Genomic DNA, 18,712 nt, shown 5'->3' with positions numbered 1-18,712 from the left:
TGCTGAGGGGTAGTGATGCATCAGGAAGTCACCTGGTTGGTCTTAGATAAGAATGTTCACTTCTATGAAATGTCAAATGTGTCTTTTTGGGGGGTGCGGGGTTGGAAAAACATGGTCCTGATAGATATAGATTAAATGACTTGTCTGGGAACACGGCTAGATGAAATTCTGCAGGGTCTGGGACCAGCTCCCTATCATTGCTACTCGAGGGACAAGAATTGGGCCAACCTTGGGCCCCATGAGGTCTTTTGGAGAACAGTACAAGCTCATAAAAGCAGCAGAGGAACTACCGGGGGAAAGGCTAAAGAGCTTATTTTTCCAAACTTCAAAATTAATTGTCCTCACTAATCTGTCTTATTTACAGAAGGCCCTATAAGCAGACATTTGAATGTCAAAAAGAGTACAACAATATCCACAACACATAAAAGTAATCACCTAGGAATCCCGTGAGCATAATGCTTTTGGTGAAATTTCCTCCTGAACACACACACACCACACACACACACACACACACACACACACACACACACACACACAGGTGTGTGCACAAACATATGAGATGAAGAGACAGGAGCAAATTCATTTCAGAAACTTAAAGAAGGATTTTTTTAAATGTTCTCCATCTTAATTTTCTAGTCTTTATTCCCTTATTAGCTTTTGATTTACAGCTATTCACAGTACCTATTTATTAATTTACACTGAATCTCAATTCTAAGAGATGAGATGCTACTTTACCACATACAGCATTAAAAAACATGAATAACTGAAATCTAACTTAATCCAAAAATGTCATGTAGTTGAAAGAACACTGAAGTAGAAGTCAAGAGATGTAGGTTCCAATTCTAGTTCTTTAACTAAACAGTTGTTTGAGGTTAGAGCACACATACTCTCTAAGCTTTTATTTGCTCCTTTGTAAAGTAATGCCAATTGTCTAGACAATTGCTAATTAAGAAAATCTATGGAACTAGCTATTTCTAGACAAGCATTTCATAAAAGTTGTTCTAAGGGGCGCTAACAATTCTTTTGGCGGTTTCTTTGCTGTAGGAATGCTGAGAAGTGCTGGGATTCTCTGCTGCCTACTCAGCAGCTTTCCCATCCCTTTCTTCCCAGCAAGCACAACCAACCCTGCTGGGACAACAAGTGAACATGAATGAATTAAAATAGCTTCTAGAACTTAAGTGCGCAATAAATGTTATTTGTTAAGTTACTAGAATCAAATTTTTGTTGAAAACCCAAAACATGTTAAAAAGTACCATATGGTTCTACAAAGAAGATTTGAACATTTCCTGAGTCTGGTAATTTTAAAGTGCAAATGGACTCTGTAAATACGATTCTTTGCTATTTCAAAGAAATAGTCTTGGCTACAGAGTAAAAGGCATCCACCAATATTAAAAACATAGAATCTTAAAGTGTTAGAATGATTTGCTAGTTAGGGCCAAGTCAGGACTTAGTCATTTAGCATTACATTAGAAAATCCATTAGAAAATAAATGATAGGAAATAATTTAGATGAATGAAGTTGGAATTATGTGGTTGCTCACTTGATTTAAAACTCCTCTTACAAATTAAAAATATATACCCCATTAGCTTATAGGATACAAGACTATAGACCCTTGTAGGTCAGTAGAAGATTTCTTCAATGAATTTTGTAACACTTCATTGTTGACTAAAGAATTAACATAACATATATATATATATATTTTACCTCTACTATACTATCTTGAAGATTTGGACAAGGCATCAAAAACAAGGTTATATTTGAGCTTGATCTTAAAAGGTGCATAACTTCACCAAGTAGACAAGAGGCCAAAGGGCTGAGCCAGCTAAAGGGACTAGTACCTATAAAGACACAGAGGTTTGAAAACAAGTGGCAAACTTGGGGACTAGTAAATGGTTCCTAGTGGCTGCATGTTAAGGTGACTGTAGCAGTGCGGACAGGAATAAAAGGGGGCGGAGAGGAAGTAACCAGATCATGAAGTGCCTGTGAAAATGAACTTTCTGCATAAACTATGCATAAATATTTCATCTTGGAGGATTAAAAAAAAAGAACAGCAGGGGCCAGTAGGAAAGGTTGTTGGTGTTTAACAGAATATTGTTGATGATTATCTTGTGTTGGAAAACAATGAAAAAATTATACTGAACTTTGAGTATATTTTAATCCCAGATATATGTAAAAACAACTGGTGATCAATATGACCCAATCATAAAAATGACTTGATTCCTAATATTTGTTAAATTGTGTCTCCTTAAGTGAGACAAGCCTGAGAGCTGATAAAGATTAAGCTCCTCATTTGTCCAAAGGGGTCTGAAGAAAGGAAAACCAATGAGAGTAAGCCCTTGTTTCTGCTCTACCAGCCTGGGCATATGAGCCCCATGAGAAGTAGGACCAGTTCCATCGACATTGGGGAGCTGAGCGGGAAGCAGAGATTAATGACTTCGTGTTTGGCATTTTATGTGCCCAGTGTTATGACGAATCCCCAGGACACAGATGCTGTTCCTTCTCTAACCACCCCCAACCCTTTATGTAAACAGGATCTCACAGTGGGCCAAACAACACAACTCTGGGAGGACCCATGAACAGGGTCTGCTGCCCTGCATGGCCCTCCATCCTGAGATGACACCTGTCCAGCCTACCACTGCACCATGCCCTGAAGGCGATGCAAAGAAAACAAACAAAATGGGTAGAAACCAATGCTGGTTGTATTGCTTCCTTCCTTAATTTCACCGAGAAACTGCATAAATATGCTCTTTTCTTTGCTTTTCAAGTTCCAGATATGAAAAGTACTCAATCTGATGGAACCATGAAGATAGATAAGGGATGATCTTGTCATTACTCATCCCTGCCCAAATTCCTCCAGCTATTTCTGAGGAACCATCTGCATCAGCTTGCTAATGAGTTTGGACATGGTTCTCTGTGCAATAGGAAACCATTGGAGGTTGTTAAGCAGGGGAGTTATAATCAGATTTGTGATTTAGAAAGGCAGCTCTGGCAGATGCAGGGAATAGAAAAAGCAGCACTGGACAGAAAGAGGTCATTCGGAGGCCTGTGCAAGGGTCTCATTAATGATGAGGTTCTGTCTTGCTGTAATGGTCATGGACATGAAGGCTGAAGAAAGGGGAGATGGTGGGAAGGAAAAGGAGGAGGTGGAGATGCTGCCATGATTTCAGACCAAGTAACCGGAAGGCAACACTGATCACCTAATGGTGAAGGTCATCTGATCTCATCCTTTAACTTACAGTCCTTGAGGAAATGGAACTTCAAGCCAAAGAGTTCAGTGTTTGCAGGGTTTTGATATATATTTACAAAGCGAATCCCAGGAAAATAATATCAATTATTATTTTATATTTGACGGTTTTATTTTATCTTTTTTACAAATAGAATATGAAAGGGACACAGCAAAAATTGTTCCCGACACAGGAGCCAGCAAGGGTTCAAATTCTGGCCTTGCCACCTAATAGTTCTGTGATTTTGGATGAGTTACTTAACTGCTCTGTGCCAGTCCCCTCATCTCTTACATGAAGGGAATAACAGAACTCAACTGAGTATGATGTGGCTTAACTGAGTTGTTATGAATAAAGGAATTAGAATGCTCTGTGCATGGCCTTGAGGTGAGAGCCTGCTGTGTAGTCACCATTTAATAAATATTATTTTCTATCTCTGTCTTACCAAAAATCGATATTGAAGAAGTAGAAAGTCCACCTGCAAAGAAGAGAACCCTCAGCTTCCTTCTCTTTCTGCAGACGTCGTATCGCTCAGATGGTTCAACAAAAGAAACTATGAATAAGCTGAAGAAAAACAAACTTTGCTTCTCTGAGACTGCTCATAAGAGAAAGGTAAAAATGAATTCCCAGACACAGGGGTACTCTGAGGTTCAGCCTTTGAAGACTACAGTGCTTGCTTATAAACAGAATATTAAAACAAGCAAGAGCAATTTTCTCCTTTCGTCTTCCCTTATTGCCTAATTTTCCTCCATACCATTTGCATAATGGATAAAAAAGGCATCCATTATGCAAATGAATGACAGGGCTGTGAGGCTGTTGAAGCCACAAACCTCACTTCCCTTGAAGAGAATCTGCCACAAAGCCCCTCAGTGTGGGTGTTCCAGCAGACTGCTTCACTAGCTTGCTTTCTAAAAGATAGAGGAAAATCATGAAGACTATAGATCATTAATTTCCACTTGGCTATCTTAAAAGGGGCACTACAGATGCTTTTCAGAAAATCAGTGCGAAATATGGATATTCAGCATTGTGGTATGTAAAATAAACTCGACAATATACATTCTGCTTCAAACGTGAAAAACTAGTACTATATACAGTTTTTGCAATTTTAGCATACGCTTTGCTTTAAAAAGCAAAGTGGAAAAAGCCTGTGTTCTAGTTTGGGGATTAACCTGTAACAGGGGTTCAGAGCTGTCTCAAGATATATATGCATCCATTCAACAGGAATTAAAAATTGTTTTAAGTACCAAAATATTAAAATTTTCAGAAACTTCATACTGTTAACCTGACCTAAATTTATCTGTAAGAGGTATTACCAAAAACTGACATATTTTTTCTCTTACAGTTGTAAATTCATTGAAACTTGAGAAGAATATTTATTTTTTCCTTCTCCCCACACCTTTGAAACAAATATAATAGAAAAAAGAATTCTGAGCAAAATCATTGGGTAAGTTGCTCTTGGTTGAATAAACCATTAGAACAGAATTAAGAAACTAACTTCAAAATGTTTTTTCCAAACTCTGAGATATGTATAATAGTTTGGGAGAAAAAGAAGGCAGTTAAAACAGAAAGTGACCTTTATTTCTAGTCTAGAGTCCTTCGTTATGCTTTGTTTATTCCAAATGACATTTTCAGAGACTATTTTTCTAAATGATCCTTGTAGGCTACAGATGTACCTTATCACTGACATTCTTATCCCTCCCCTACGATATATCGAGGGCACACAATTCAGATTCAGATTCACCTGCAATTCAAGAAAAAGGTTGCATCCACTTATCTAAACTTCAACAGCTGCAAAGAGCTATGTGAAATAATAATATCACTAATAATAATGTAGAGAAAGAAACCAGGCATTCTTCTGAGAAGAAAGGTAATAAGATAAGTCAGAAAGTAGACGCAACTCATAGTCAGCAAGGTGATGTGTATCAACCAGGCGAAAAACATACTGCAACGAATACACATACCTAATTTCAGAGCAGAAGGGGTTACTTCAATTTCCCCACCAATGGGTTTAAATGCAGCCAGTTGGGCAGCCACTTCTGTCTCAAAAGCATCTGGGCTCTGCCGACCTGCAGGGTTTCCACTGGGGCTCTCAATCTTGTGGAGTGGTTCTTGTTCGTCAAACACAGCAATCAGCTACAAACAAACCCAACAACACTGATTACTTCACAGGACACATGTACCACCTGGATACTGTATCTGGCTGACTGAGATTTATATTTGGTTGTAAAGAAAATGGCCTCTGGAAACTTAAAACCTGAATGTGACTCTACTCACAACTCTTAGTTCAGTATTATGTTTAAAAGCACCACGGTTTAGTTGTCGATTCCTGAAACAGAGAACCAGTTTTGGTTCTCTCTCTGGAAGGAATGAAATGGTCACCTCCTCTCCTCCCCTTTTCTAATACGTCTAAAACGACGTTGGTATCTCTTTTATGAGTTGTTCTGAAAAATAAAAGTTCGATATGCAGAAAGGGATCAACAGACGTTATGAAATCCATAATCCTATCTTTCCTTTTAGACCCAATTATAATAAATTAATAAAGTGCGTATATTTACACAGATTTTGTGTTTATCCTGTACACACAGATAACCCATATTTATACATGCCTTTCGTTTTGTTCCTTTCCCTCATGACTGACTATTTGACTGGTTTAAGTCCAATGAATGCCAATTTGAATGAGAATAAACATCAGCACTTTTAACCTAATTATTACTATCTTCACCTCAATTTTAGTTCACATGTCATTAATATAAAAATGTTTGCCAATTTCCAAGTCGCTTTTTAGAAAATAAAGGCGAAATATCATAAAACATTCCATCAACTGTGCAAACACTCTGTGTAAATAGTGAGGACAGCCGGGCTGAAACTGCATGGCCTTCAAGAGCCTCACAGGCCTCTCGCTCCTGCTGTGGAAAAGTCCACGTGCACAGGCAGTGGGCCGCCCAGGGATGCGGCTGTCCACCCAGCGAGTGTAGTGCGTGCAAACTTGAAAACTGCTAATAAGTCTCCACGTAGTGTTCAGTCACTAAATAAAACAAACCTAGTTATGCTTCACACATTTATTCAGAAAAGGCATTCAAAGCCCCACTCATAAGGGAACTTCGTCGGCAATAGCAGTAACGACATCAGTGCAGGGGTAACCAATCAAAACATCATACATTCCAAGTTCACACTTTCAAAAGAAATGAATACGATTAGGGACATGCAAATTGACTATTCAAAAATAATTTTCATAACTGACTACTCATTTCCAATATGGAGACAATCCTTTCACCACAGGAAATAAATGCTCCTCCCAAAGTATTATTTTTAATTCTTAAAATTGAGCACACACACTTTCTATTTTTAATTGGTAGTACTAATGAACTAATTTCAGAGAAGATTTAGATGGATTAATAATGAAAGATTATTCAAGTATAAAAATAACCCGTAGAACTATCTCTTTCTAATAATCTGGCCAAAGTGAAGAGTTTAACACTTTAAATCCTGAAAAAAATAAAATAAAATCAATTCTTAAAATATGGTGGAAGTGTTACTTTCATCACTATTTCTGTGACCGTTATAATTTCAACTTTACATACTGGTGAATTCTAACACATATTAGTAACATTTATTTTAATGCACTAAACAACTAAGCAAAGTGGTTTGTTATACTGGTACTAAGAACAGTTTCATGTAAGTTTAGAGTAATACCTTAGTTTTTCCTTTTGTTATAGCCTTAACTCCTAACGTATCGGTATGTCTTAAATATTGGGGCAAAGAGAAAAATAAAATACCAATCTAAAGTATAGCACAAAAGCTTAAAATTGATAACTCATAAAATAAATCACTATCTATGGCTGTTATGTAACATATTTTCTTAAGATACTTTACTGTCTTCCATACTATTATATCCACACAAGTTGATAAAGTATGCAGCAACAATGTTATACAGATATATGAAAGTGGGACAACAGAGTAATTTGGAGATTGTGTTTCCCAAAGTGACAACTAAAGAACAATGTGTGCTAGAATCTAGTCTTTTTAAATGTTCAATCCAGTGTCTCAGACCACACTGTAACCATTTTCCAGAAAGAAAGCTGTAAAAAGAGAGGTTACATTGAGTAATATTTATAGTTGTCCTTGAGGATGTTATGCCCTAAAGAATGTGGAGTCTACTCTTTGAAGATACAGGAAGTACGTGTCTCTTCTCCAGGATGTTAGTAAGATCTGAAGGCTCTTCAAATCTCATAATCTCTTTGATTAATTAGTTGCTTAGTCTGTCTCCTGATCCCATGACTGACAGAAATGATCTCTGCAGAGCCCACTCTGAATGAACGGATGAAGTGCTGAATAAATGAGATAAAGTCTCTGCTCTTGGAAGGAAAAGGACCAGTTCCTGGATCTGTGGTGCCCAGACAAAGTCACTGGCACTGTAGGTGCTGGATGACAAGTCTCTCCATCCAGTGTTCAACTCCACAGCTACAATGCACACAGACTTATACTTGTTTCAACATTGGTAATTTAAACCATATGTTGTAGGTGCTTGTTAGCCAGGTTACTTGATTCATCAGGACATTAACTTACTGGATAACAGAGTTCCTAGAAGACTGTGTTACACAGATGTGTTACTGAACATAAACCACTGTTCTAGTTCCTCAACAGAAGGCATGCTGATTTCCAAAGTGTCCAGGGTACAGAAATGGCTTCCTCTCTCTGCCTTTAAACCCATTCAAAATGACCTCTCCCACAGAGATGGGTTGGACAAGAAAGAAGAAATTCTATTAAAAAAATATTTTTTGTTAAGGTTTAAACTTTTGCGGCACGTGAAAGATTTTTCACTGCCCCCCATAGAGACTACAGGAATGTAACCTCTAGGCACAATGCAAATAAGCAATATTTGATTGGATTTTTTCTCTTCTGTTGCTCTACCCATCTTCTGGTGACCCTGCTTCTCTCCTTCGCTGGGGCCAGCATTTTCATGTCACCCAGGGCAGCACTGACACTTCCCAAAGTCCCCATGAGCCAAAACGATCTGTTCACACAGCCTTGACTTCCAATCAAAACTCCTATTCCCAGACGTCTCTATCAGTAATTAGGTATCTCATCCCCAGATACACACAGGAAGATCAGGCTATAAATATGCCATTTATTCTCCCACCCTAAGCAAAAACAAAAACAACCTTCCCGCAGTCTCCTATCCCCTCCAGGTACACCCCATTTCTTACCTTTCCTCTAAAGTTAAGTTTGAAAAAGCCATGCACAGAGCAGTTTCCACATTCTCTCCTCTGTTTCTTTACTGAGGTCACTCTAGTCAAGTTCTCACCCCTTCACTCTGCTGACACTGGTCTTGTCAAGGACAGAAGCAACCTGCAGATTGTCAAGTCTAAAGCCACTCCCTCTGGCTTGATTTTAGGACACAGTTGATCATCACTTCCACTTTAAAGTACTTTTTTTGCTTTCTTTTCAGGCAATACATTCTCTCTCTCTCTCTCTCTCTCTCTCTTTCAATAATATTTTTATTGTAGTTGACTTTCAATATTATATTATTTTCAGGTATACAGCACAGTGATTAGATATTTATATAATTTACAACATAATTATGCAGGTGAGTCTAGTACCACCTGACACCATACAGAGTTATTACAATATTATTGACTATATCCCCTGTGCTGTACTTCACTTCCCCATGGCTGCTTTTATAATTGGTCATTTGTACTTCTTAATTTCTACCTCTTTTCCACCCGTCTGTCAATCATCAAAATGTTGTCTGTATCTGTGTTTGTTTGCTTTGTTTGTTCATTTATTTTTTTAGATTCCACATATAAGTGAAATCCTGTGTTATCTGTCTTTCTCTGCCTGACTTATTTCACTGAGCATAATACCCTCTAGGTCCATCCATGTTGTCAGAAGTGACACAATTTCATTCTTTCTAACGGCTAAGTAATGTTCCATTATGTATATTATATACCTTAAACTTTGAGCTCTTCATAAAGTTTCCTTCTACTTATTCCTCCTCACCTCTAAAACTGTCAAGGACAATATGTTTAAATTTGTTTGGCAATCTCATTTTTTTCATGGCATAGATACAAGCACATGCTAATCAATCCAATCCAGAGCCTCTTCCTGAATCCCAGGCACATATGGTCTACTGCCCAACCTAACAGGTCAAAAATGAAAAAACTGAAAATCCACTCTTTGAAAGCTTTTTCCACAGTATTTTTATATCCCATTTAATCGCAATTCATTCTTCCAGTTGCTCAGGAAAAAGTCCTTGTATTTCTCCTTAACCACTCTTCCCTCCACCTTTCAGCCGCTTTGTTGCTTTGTCTCTCATACGCATCCCTACACCCAATTTCTCAACAAATCTCAGAATATAACCAGAGTTCTACCACTTCTCAATCCCTCCACTGCCAATCCGCTACCACGGTCTCTCTCATGGATCACAACATCTTGTCTCCTTGTTTCCACCCACGCTCCTTTTCAGTCCATTTTCAGTGTGACAGTCTCTGTGATCTTGCTCAAAGATAAGGCATGTCATGTTTCTCCCACAGTCAGAACCCTGTATTACCTCCCATCTCACCGAGAGTAAAGCCCAAGTCTTTGCAATAGTCTATATAGTAATGGGCTCGCAGTTACATGTCTGACCTCACGTTCTGACTCTCCTCTCCTTGTTCTCAGGATACTACCTAACTATGCCATCTTTGTCTCTGTTCAGTGTCCTTGCATTTGCTATTCTCTTTGACTGACAGTGTCTTCCACCAGACACTGGCATGGCCTGCTCTCTAGTCTTCAGATCTTTACTGTAATGCCAGGCTTTTACTGGCCACACCACAGAAACAGCAGCATCTCCATTACATCTTATACTCTCTCTTCCTTTCTTTTTCTTTATAGCATTCATCACTGTCTCAATGTTATGTCTTTTCTTGTTTGTCTTATTTTACTGCCTGTTTCCCCACAGTATTAGCAGGAAAGCTCAGAGAAGACAGTGATTTCTGCCTATTTTCTGGTTGGCTGTATGACCATTGCCTAGAAAAGTGGATATGACATAATAGGCACCCAACATATATTTCTTGGAATAAGATCAGTGAAATGAGATAAAACACAGATACTAAAACCTACCAGAGCCACAAAAAAAGATACCTAGATTTTTCATGGGTTTTTTAAATAAACATTCCAATTGTATTAAAAAAAGAATGAGTGAGTATAAACGACCCCTACAGTGCTCAAAGTGCCGTCATCATTATTTTTGTTTTTCCTTTTGTAATTATGGGGAGAAATTCCTCATTTTCTACTCAATACCTGGGGAAGCTGCTTCTGCAACATCATGCACCTAAAATGGAGATTATGTGTCTTTCTGGTTCCTTTCAGGCAAATTTTTGAAAAGGAGAATCTGCTCAGTTGCTCTGTAGTGGGAGTGGGCAGTGGGTGGTGCGAGGGGCAGGGTTAGCAGTTGGGTCCCCGACTCTCCCTTGACTGCTTTCCTCCAAGAGGCCACTTCGCTGGTTCTGGTGTGAAGCTTCTGGGCCTGTGCCTGAAAGGGACTTGAAAACAGGCACGAGCAGACCTCCAGGGGAGTGGAGGCATAAGCTGGACTGGCATGCCGGGAGCTCAAAATTGAAGTGCTCAGCTTTATTTTACAAATTCAGTACATTTTACACTTTAGAGTCTACCATATTTCTGTGCTTGTTTTAACAGGAAAATAATTCCTCTTTAATTACCATTTAACGTAAGGCACCAGGAATATGTACAATGTTTATCTTATGTGTTTTGTTCCTCTGTGTGGCCAAGGGGGAGTGCACTTTTTAGGAACATACCTACCTTATAAATAAGACTTAGAAAAACACATGAAAATAAACATATTAATGAACTGTGCATAAATTATTTTCAATAACCATATCTCAATGGCCTATGCTGATGATGTTCCCAATGCAGAGATTAGGCACTAGATTTGGTGACCAGAAGTATCCCCAGATTACTAACTCCCTGGGCGGGGAGTAGGGGGGCGCTTCTGGAGGGAACATCTGAAACTAGGATTGGCCTAGAAAAAATATCACCCATAAAGTTTATTTTAAAGAATTTTTCTTTCTCATTTACCTTGTAAAGGTTAAAATAATGTAAAAGTCAACAACAATGAAAAACTCAAAGATCAAAAAGAAATAATAGAGCGTTGGGTAATTTACAACATCCATGACCCTGTATAACAGACTTGATCAAAAGAGCCATGTTTTCTTTGCAATTTCACACCATCAATATTTCTTCAAGGACTCAGACCTATTTCTATACTCAAACAATAAGGCTATTATGATAAATATCACTAGCAAAGGTGTATGTGTGTTTGTTGGGGGCTGAGGGGGTAGTGGTAGAATATTAACTTTCTTGATAATATCCCTAACATGCCTAGGTGCTTAGCACAGAGCCTGAGACACATGGAAGGTTAAATGTTAATTCCTTTCCTTACCTAGTTAACATTTCTTGGCTTCCAGACTGAGTCCCACTTGACTTGTTTATTCCTATTCTACTTTCACTTTGTTGCTTCTCTTTAATCTCTTCACAGGATTGACAGAGGAACAGAGAAAGTACCAAGATCAAACACATGAAATAGGTAATTTTTGTTTTTCTTTTTTTTTTCTTGCTTTTCATCACACAAGAATACACAACTCTTAGACAGGCAGTCCTGCTCTTCCACGGATAATACATGGTTTGTGTTGTCTGTTCTGTTTCTACCATAACTCGAAGCAATATCCCAGCACCTTTATTTTTTACACTGACGAGTAAATATTTTAATAATCATGCCACCAAGTACCTTTAGTGCAGAGCCCTTCAATATTCATGATGTGGTTTGCTCTCCAGTTAACCTATAGCATTCTGTCACTTCCATAGCCTGAGCTTTTATAATCTGGTGCTATTATCTTTGGCCTACATAGAGAATAAAAAAGCATGATTCAAATGCCCATAGAACAAAATACACTCTATTAAAAATATTTTTATTAGTAATTACACTGAGAAATACATGGCTCTATTTTAATTACATGTCAAGTGAACTAATGTACTACTAAGAAATGCTTATTTGCTGTATTGAATTCTTTGGATTAAACTGTTGAATTTAACAACATAGTGCTATTTTTTTACTGTTTGAGATATATTCTGTATTTCTAATAATGATCAAGTAAAATTAAAAGACAAAGAATAAACACTATCCTACAAAATAAAATTGGAATCATTTATCTCAAATCTTAATAAACACAATTAAATCAAAGCAAGACTGTGAAATTACAACAATTTCACAAGTAGAGGAAAACACATTATCACCTTTGGGAAGAGAGTGAAACACTGCAGAATTTCATTTAAATATATGCATCTGCTTGTAACTAAATAACAATTGGTGATTTGAGATAATTTTATGCCACTATAAACAAAGGTTGGAAAATAGCTTCTTTTCCTTCATAAGATTTTGACAGTTAGCTAAAAGCATTTAATCTGAATTTTTAAAATAGCAGGCTCATACTATTAGTATCTTCATCAGCTGCTAGCCATCAGATCTAGCATCCTCAGAGCAAGTGTGTAACAGCTCAGATTCTCAGAAAGTTCAATCAACATTCAGTAAATGAGATAAAACCAATTTTCATTTCCTCTCGCACTGAAAATCTATAATAGGGACCTTTACAAACTTTACAGCTTTAAGCTTCATTATAAAGAAAATAACATGATTCATTTAACTGTACTAAGAATGCTATTTCTCCTTATCACTTTTTAAAGAGGACTCTGCTTAAATTGCCCCATAATAGAAATATATGCCTATTAGAAACCAGCCATATTTCAGCTAAAAATACATTTACTTCCTTTAATTATGTAGTAAGTTACTTAGAAGTCAGGTATATATTAAAACATTTTATACTGAATCATATTTTTTTCCCTCTGACTTGAATTAAAATTTCAAAAGTAGTGCATTATCATTTGACAAGTTTGAGAGAATCTTGTGTTTGTTTTTGCTGCATTCTCTTCTTTCCTTAGTAATAACAGCTCAGCATGTAGGAAACCACATTCATAACTCATGTCTAATACACACAGGGGACTCCTGAGGAGCCCTTTCCTCCATGCCCTCCAGCATCCACAGCAGTGGTCCAAGGGTCCATGGAGGTCAGGTGCCAGCCACCAAGCCCTATTCCTAGGGGACCCTGGGGTCAGCTACAGGAAAAGCGAACAGAGCAGTCTGGAGAGGTTTCAAGCATAGTCAGGATAACACACATGTCAGACACGTAAAAACCTCAACACACCTGACTTGTCAGTAATAATATTTCCACTATCCCTGAATTACACATATTAAAAATAACAGCTACACAAGAAAGTGGAAGATACTTGGTTTAAATTGGTTGGGAAATCCTCAAAGATGACCCCAATGCACTGGGTGGTTTGTCTGACATTTACCCAGTATACCACTAGATGGGTCTGATAGAGTAACCAGCTAGACAGACATCAGCAGAGTAGGACCAATGGGTCAGGTACAGAAGATTACCAGTAGAAAACCCTGGGTGCCTAGCAACACACAGTTTGTAAGGTGGAACCTAGCCCTCAGGGTGACCTCTCCTCTCCTCTCCTCTCCTCTCCTAGTATACTGCTGGTCATGCGGTTCAGACCCCGACCTTTCATATCGCTGGCTATGTAATTTGGACCTTCCCCTGACCTTTCCGCCGTTGGCATGTTGCTAGTCATGTGGCAGACCCCCTCAGAGGAGAAACAAGGGGGCCTTTAGAATAGACTTACAGCCTTTGCACAACCACTCCCTTAAGCACTAAGCCCTCAGGACAATGAGGTTGTGACCACAATCAAATAATCTTAAGAACAAAACCTCAGTCTGTTGACCACAGAGACAGAGTTTGGACTAACTAGAGATAACATGTAGGCCTCAGTTGTGTTTCAGCTCCAGGCTCAGAAAAGCAGCAAGGCCAGGTCGGGTAACCTCAGGTTTGACACCAGGACCAGCTGCAATGACCATGATCCTGAAAGGACCCCTAGGGTTCCTGCCTTTGGAAAGCAGATAAAACGTCTCAAGACAGGACCCAGAACTCAGCTCTCTCTCTCTCTCTGGATCAGCACATGCCTTTCTCCATCTTCTTTCCTCAGGTTCGTTCTCTCTCCCTCTCTCTCTCTCCCTCTCTCTCTCTCTCTCTCTCTCTCTCTCTCTCTCTCTCTCTCTCTCTCTCTCTCTCTTTCTCTCTCTCTCTCTTCCTCTCTGTCACCTCCATCTTTCCTCCCTCTTTCTTTGCTTTCTTTCTCCTAAACTCCAAGGGCCCTTCTTTGGCCTCTGTAACTTGTTCCCTGAGCCCACGCAGCCCAGCTGGCTCACTCCTTCCAAGGCTCACTTCTTCTACCTTTGTGACTTTCTAAATAAACTTTAGCTTCTATTTGATGAGTTCCTTGGCTGTGAATTCTTTTCTTAGCTGAACTCAAGGTCTGAGGTCTGATATCTGGTACCTTTCGCTGTTAACAGTTTCTCAGTTTTATTCAGTACTGGGGGCTTTGGAGATCTCAGGAGAGTATACATTACTGGAGATGAAGATACAGGTTAAGATATTTTAAAATGCACAGACACATGAATACACAATTGGCTTTTTATTCAAGTTATTCTTATCTAAATCACACACATTTAACCTTTTTGAAAGAATATTTTATTTGAAGCAAATATCTGACACTACAAAACATAAAATAGAATATGAAAAAAATATTTTGTAAATTATAAAGCATACATACACTTAGAATGTTGTAAGATCCAGGTTGAAAATTATTTCACTGGCTCAGTTTTATTTTTTCCCTGCTTTCTTACAATTTCTATTCTCTGACAAAATGGAAGTGCTAACTGTCTCAGGAACATACAACTTGATAATCTCTTAGCCAAGGCTCAGTGCTACCACAGCCATCCAATAGATGTCAATAGATTAAAGGCAATAATTTACTGGAATCTGAGGATGATTTCTCTCTTCTGGGATTATCCCATTCCAATGACATGACACAGTGCCTCTGGCCAGGTGTACACATATCCACTCTACGGGCCTCAATTCCTATCTGGGTTCCAGTTCCAGTCCAGCCCCCTGAATTTACCCACAACACTATTGCCAGATGGGTCTTTCCATCACAGATCTGGCATGGTCTTGTGTCAACTTAAATTTCTTCATTATATATTCTTCTAGCCTTCAAAATGAAATTCAAATCTTCCATATGAGGCCCTTGAGAGCAAGTTCTGTGACATTTCTTCAATACTGTGTCCATGTCTTTATCATCACCAGTCACATGGCACGAAGATCCTTGATTTTCTTCTCTATCTATAAGAAAACTGTACACCATGGGTAACATCATTAAAATTTTATATTTGACCCATATTTATATATGGGTCCTCACCATGTGCTAGGCACTGTTTGAAGTGCTCACATATGCTCTTTTATACTCATAAGAAACCCTATGAGAAAAGCACTATCATCCCCAATTTACAGATGAGAGAACTGAAGTACAACTGACGTTATGTTCCAAGCTCCTAGCATGGGATTGGGAGGACAAAATTGGGGCAGATAAATGAGCGATTTATGCTTTCTGCTATATCCAAAAGGGACAGTGAAGCCTCTTTTATATGAATATCTACAACTTTATGTGGACACCACCTCCCTGTGTCCTGATTTTCCATTCAATTAGGAATAAAGGTAATGTCCATTACCATGTATGGTCCTATACAGGGCAAGTTAGCTTCTGCCCATACTGAAGAATCAATGTAAATTGGCAATTTTTCCATCTAAAGTCCACTTTAGTATTTAATGATCCCAATCCCATTTCCTGACGGACTACATTAAGGCGTCTGATTCTCTTCCAGAGGAAGCCTTTTGAAATTGTAAAACTAATTTGCACATTAACATACCTAGTTTTGAAACAAACACCACTGTACAGTGTTCTCCTGTACTTCTGTCAGAAGAACCCTGCTTATTTGTACTAATGACTGCAATCCAGGGTGGACTGCTTAATTCTGTGGATTAATGAGTAAGCAATCAAATGTGATTTTAAGTCATGAATATAACAAACATACTATTCATTTATTTTGACAAGTATTTTAATTTATGACTTGGCTACAAATAGAGCGGTCTATTTCTTTAAAAAAAAATAAAGAAAAGAAAAAGAAGCCTTTCTGCTTTTAAGACAACACCTCTCACATAATAAACCTCTGCAGAGAATAATGACAAAGCCACCACCTTCGAAAGACAGATAAAAAATTGATAAGCTGATAGGAAAAACAATGAGATCTTACTATATCATTACAATTTTCAAAGAGAATTTTTTTGCATGCACTTGAGCTGTATGCAATATCTTTGTGGTGTGCAAACCACTCAGAACATACTAATCAAAATAGGTCAGTGCTGGCCTGAGGCAAGTATCCCCTAGCCTGTCACTCTGGTAGCCTAAAACATAAGTTTCAGCAGCTTCACGTGTCCCTGAGGTGGCCTCGTATTCCAGGCCTGAGATACCCCAAGGCCAGGTAAAGCACTGAGTGGACTACAAATATGAAGAAGGGCACAACTCCCTGAAAATGGGCTGGGGATTAATTGGTACTACATTTCATCTGACCAGTTAGGGACCAGATTCTTTAGAATGGACACATTTAGCAAATTGGCCTGAGCACCAGCTGACTGACCTCATGACAGGTCCAATGATGCTCTACCTCCCCCGGCATTTCCTGACAGCTGAGCAACTGGTGGAGACCACAGAAAGGTCAGCGTGCAGCCCTAGTGAGAGACAAGGAAGCACTTTGCCTACACATTCCATTCAGACTCAGACCTTCCTTGTCATGAGTGACAAGGCTTCAAAGCCAATATTTAAAAAAAATTAACAATGCTGTTGTAGGTGGGCTTAGCTGCTGAACTCCCTCCATCTGAGTGGTACAGCTAACCTTTTTCCTTTAGCTTCTAATTGCTCTACATCTCTTTAACTAGTGATAAGGTAGCTAACCCTGCTGGGGTGGGTGTTGACTTTGGGAGCATCTAAATGTCAAGATTTGTAATTATGATTGTGGGTTTATTAAACTCACAAAGAATGATGTCTTGCTAATTGGGGGCTGAAGACAAGAAGCCTGGGGTCCTTGCCCTTGCTCACAGTCACAGGAGGCACGTTACTTCCCAGAGCGACTGCGTTTTAGGTCTTGTCTCTAATTGTAGAAAGATGGTCTTTGCAAGTCCGTGATAAATCTGTAACTTTAGGGCAGAAGACCTTTCTACAGAATCTAAAATATATTCTGTAGCCATAAGAAGTATGATTTATTTCCAAATGAAAAATTGAAACACATTGAGTATACTTATGGCAAAAAAAAAAGAAAAGAAACACACGTTTTAAAATTAGGACTGGACTCCCAAGCGCAGGTTTCTAGGACCATCATCGGCGTGGGTTTCTACAGTCATGCTTCGCACTGATGCTCCTGAACCCAAAGGCTGCTTTCTAACTTTGTTACCCAAGCCGTTATGTTTTCTACGCAAAAAGTAAAGTGAGGGGGCAAGGACGTGTGGAGATCACAGGCTCCCCCAGTTCCCTACAGTATGCGATGCCTGTTCGTTGGAGAGGGGAAGAGGGTGAGGAAGGAGGAAGGAGAACAAAACTTCAAAAGGATGTCATTAGGAAGACTTCTGAAAATACCCAGAAGTCAAGACATACAAGATCATCAGAAATCCCAGAAAACTTCTATTGCAATGTTGATGTTTTTCTCCAGTGTTTCTATGTATTTACATATTTATCTTAACATTACTTGAGCCATACTGCATAACACACCATTTTGTTTTCTGATATTTTCACTTAGGATTTTCTTATAAGAAATTTTCTCTTTTTTAATCTGCAAAAAAATAAAGAAAATTTATGACTGAATAATGTTTCAAAACATAATTAGCCATATCATACATAATTTCACCATTTTTTCATTCTGGACATATGAAAGTAGAGGTTATCTTTGTACAGTAGTATTACTTTTTCAGTCATTGAACATTTTTCAGACAAAATTATATCCACCTGTTTAAAGGTCAATTATTTGATTACCACTAATACTGGAAATAATTTTATAAGCCACTTTTATTTCTTCAATGGATTGTCTGTTCATAACCTTTGCCCTTCTTTTCCATTTCACTTTTTGTGTTTCTTATTAATGCATATAAGCTCTTTTTAGGTATATTAAATTTGTCTTTTAATCTTCGCAAATTTATTTTTTGCCAGTTTACCTTTCAATTTTGTTTATGATGTAAAATTTTCATTACATGGCATTCCATTCACTTAAAACCCTCTATTAAATCTTCAAAGGTCCCTCATAAATACTTACTCACCTGGAACCAGTAATACTTTCTGATGGGCAAGTACTAAAACAATGCTGGTTTCATTAAACTTACTGCATTGATAGCCCCCTAAGAAAGAGCAGGTGGAAAATGTTTTGATTGATAGGCTTTTGGTTTTTAAATCATACCTTCATATTCTAAACAAATACAGATAGATACAAGCTA

At 38.3% G+C, this 18,712-nt stretch overlaps 1 protein-coding gene across 1 annotated transcript in view; it reads right to left on the bottom strand.

Moving 5' to 3' along the window:
- PARD3B (par-3 family cell polarity regulator beta) overlaps positions 1-18,712 on the bottom strand; it is a 966,908-nt gene that overhangs the window by 578,527 nt on the left and 369,669 nt on the right. The window contains exon 3 of the mRNA XM_090282860.1: positions 5,183-5,354. Coding sequence (XP_090138986.1) covers positions 5,183-5,354 — 172 coding nt within the window. The remainder of the gene's footprint in view (positions 1-5,182; positions 5,355-18,712) is intronic.

The sequence above is a fragment of the Furipterus horrens genome, unplaced genomic scaffold, assembly GCF_987537825.1.
Source record: "Furipterus horrens unplaced genomic scaffold, mFurHor1.1.pri manual_scaffold_1, whole genome shotgun sequence".
NCBI lineage: Eukaryota > Metazoa > Chordata > Mammalia > Chiroptera > Furipteridae > Furipterus > Furipterus horrens.
The sequence above is the reverse complement of the archived record's forward strand: the minus strand, read 5'-3'. Positions and strand labels throughout refer to the sequence as shown.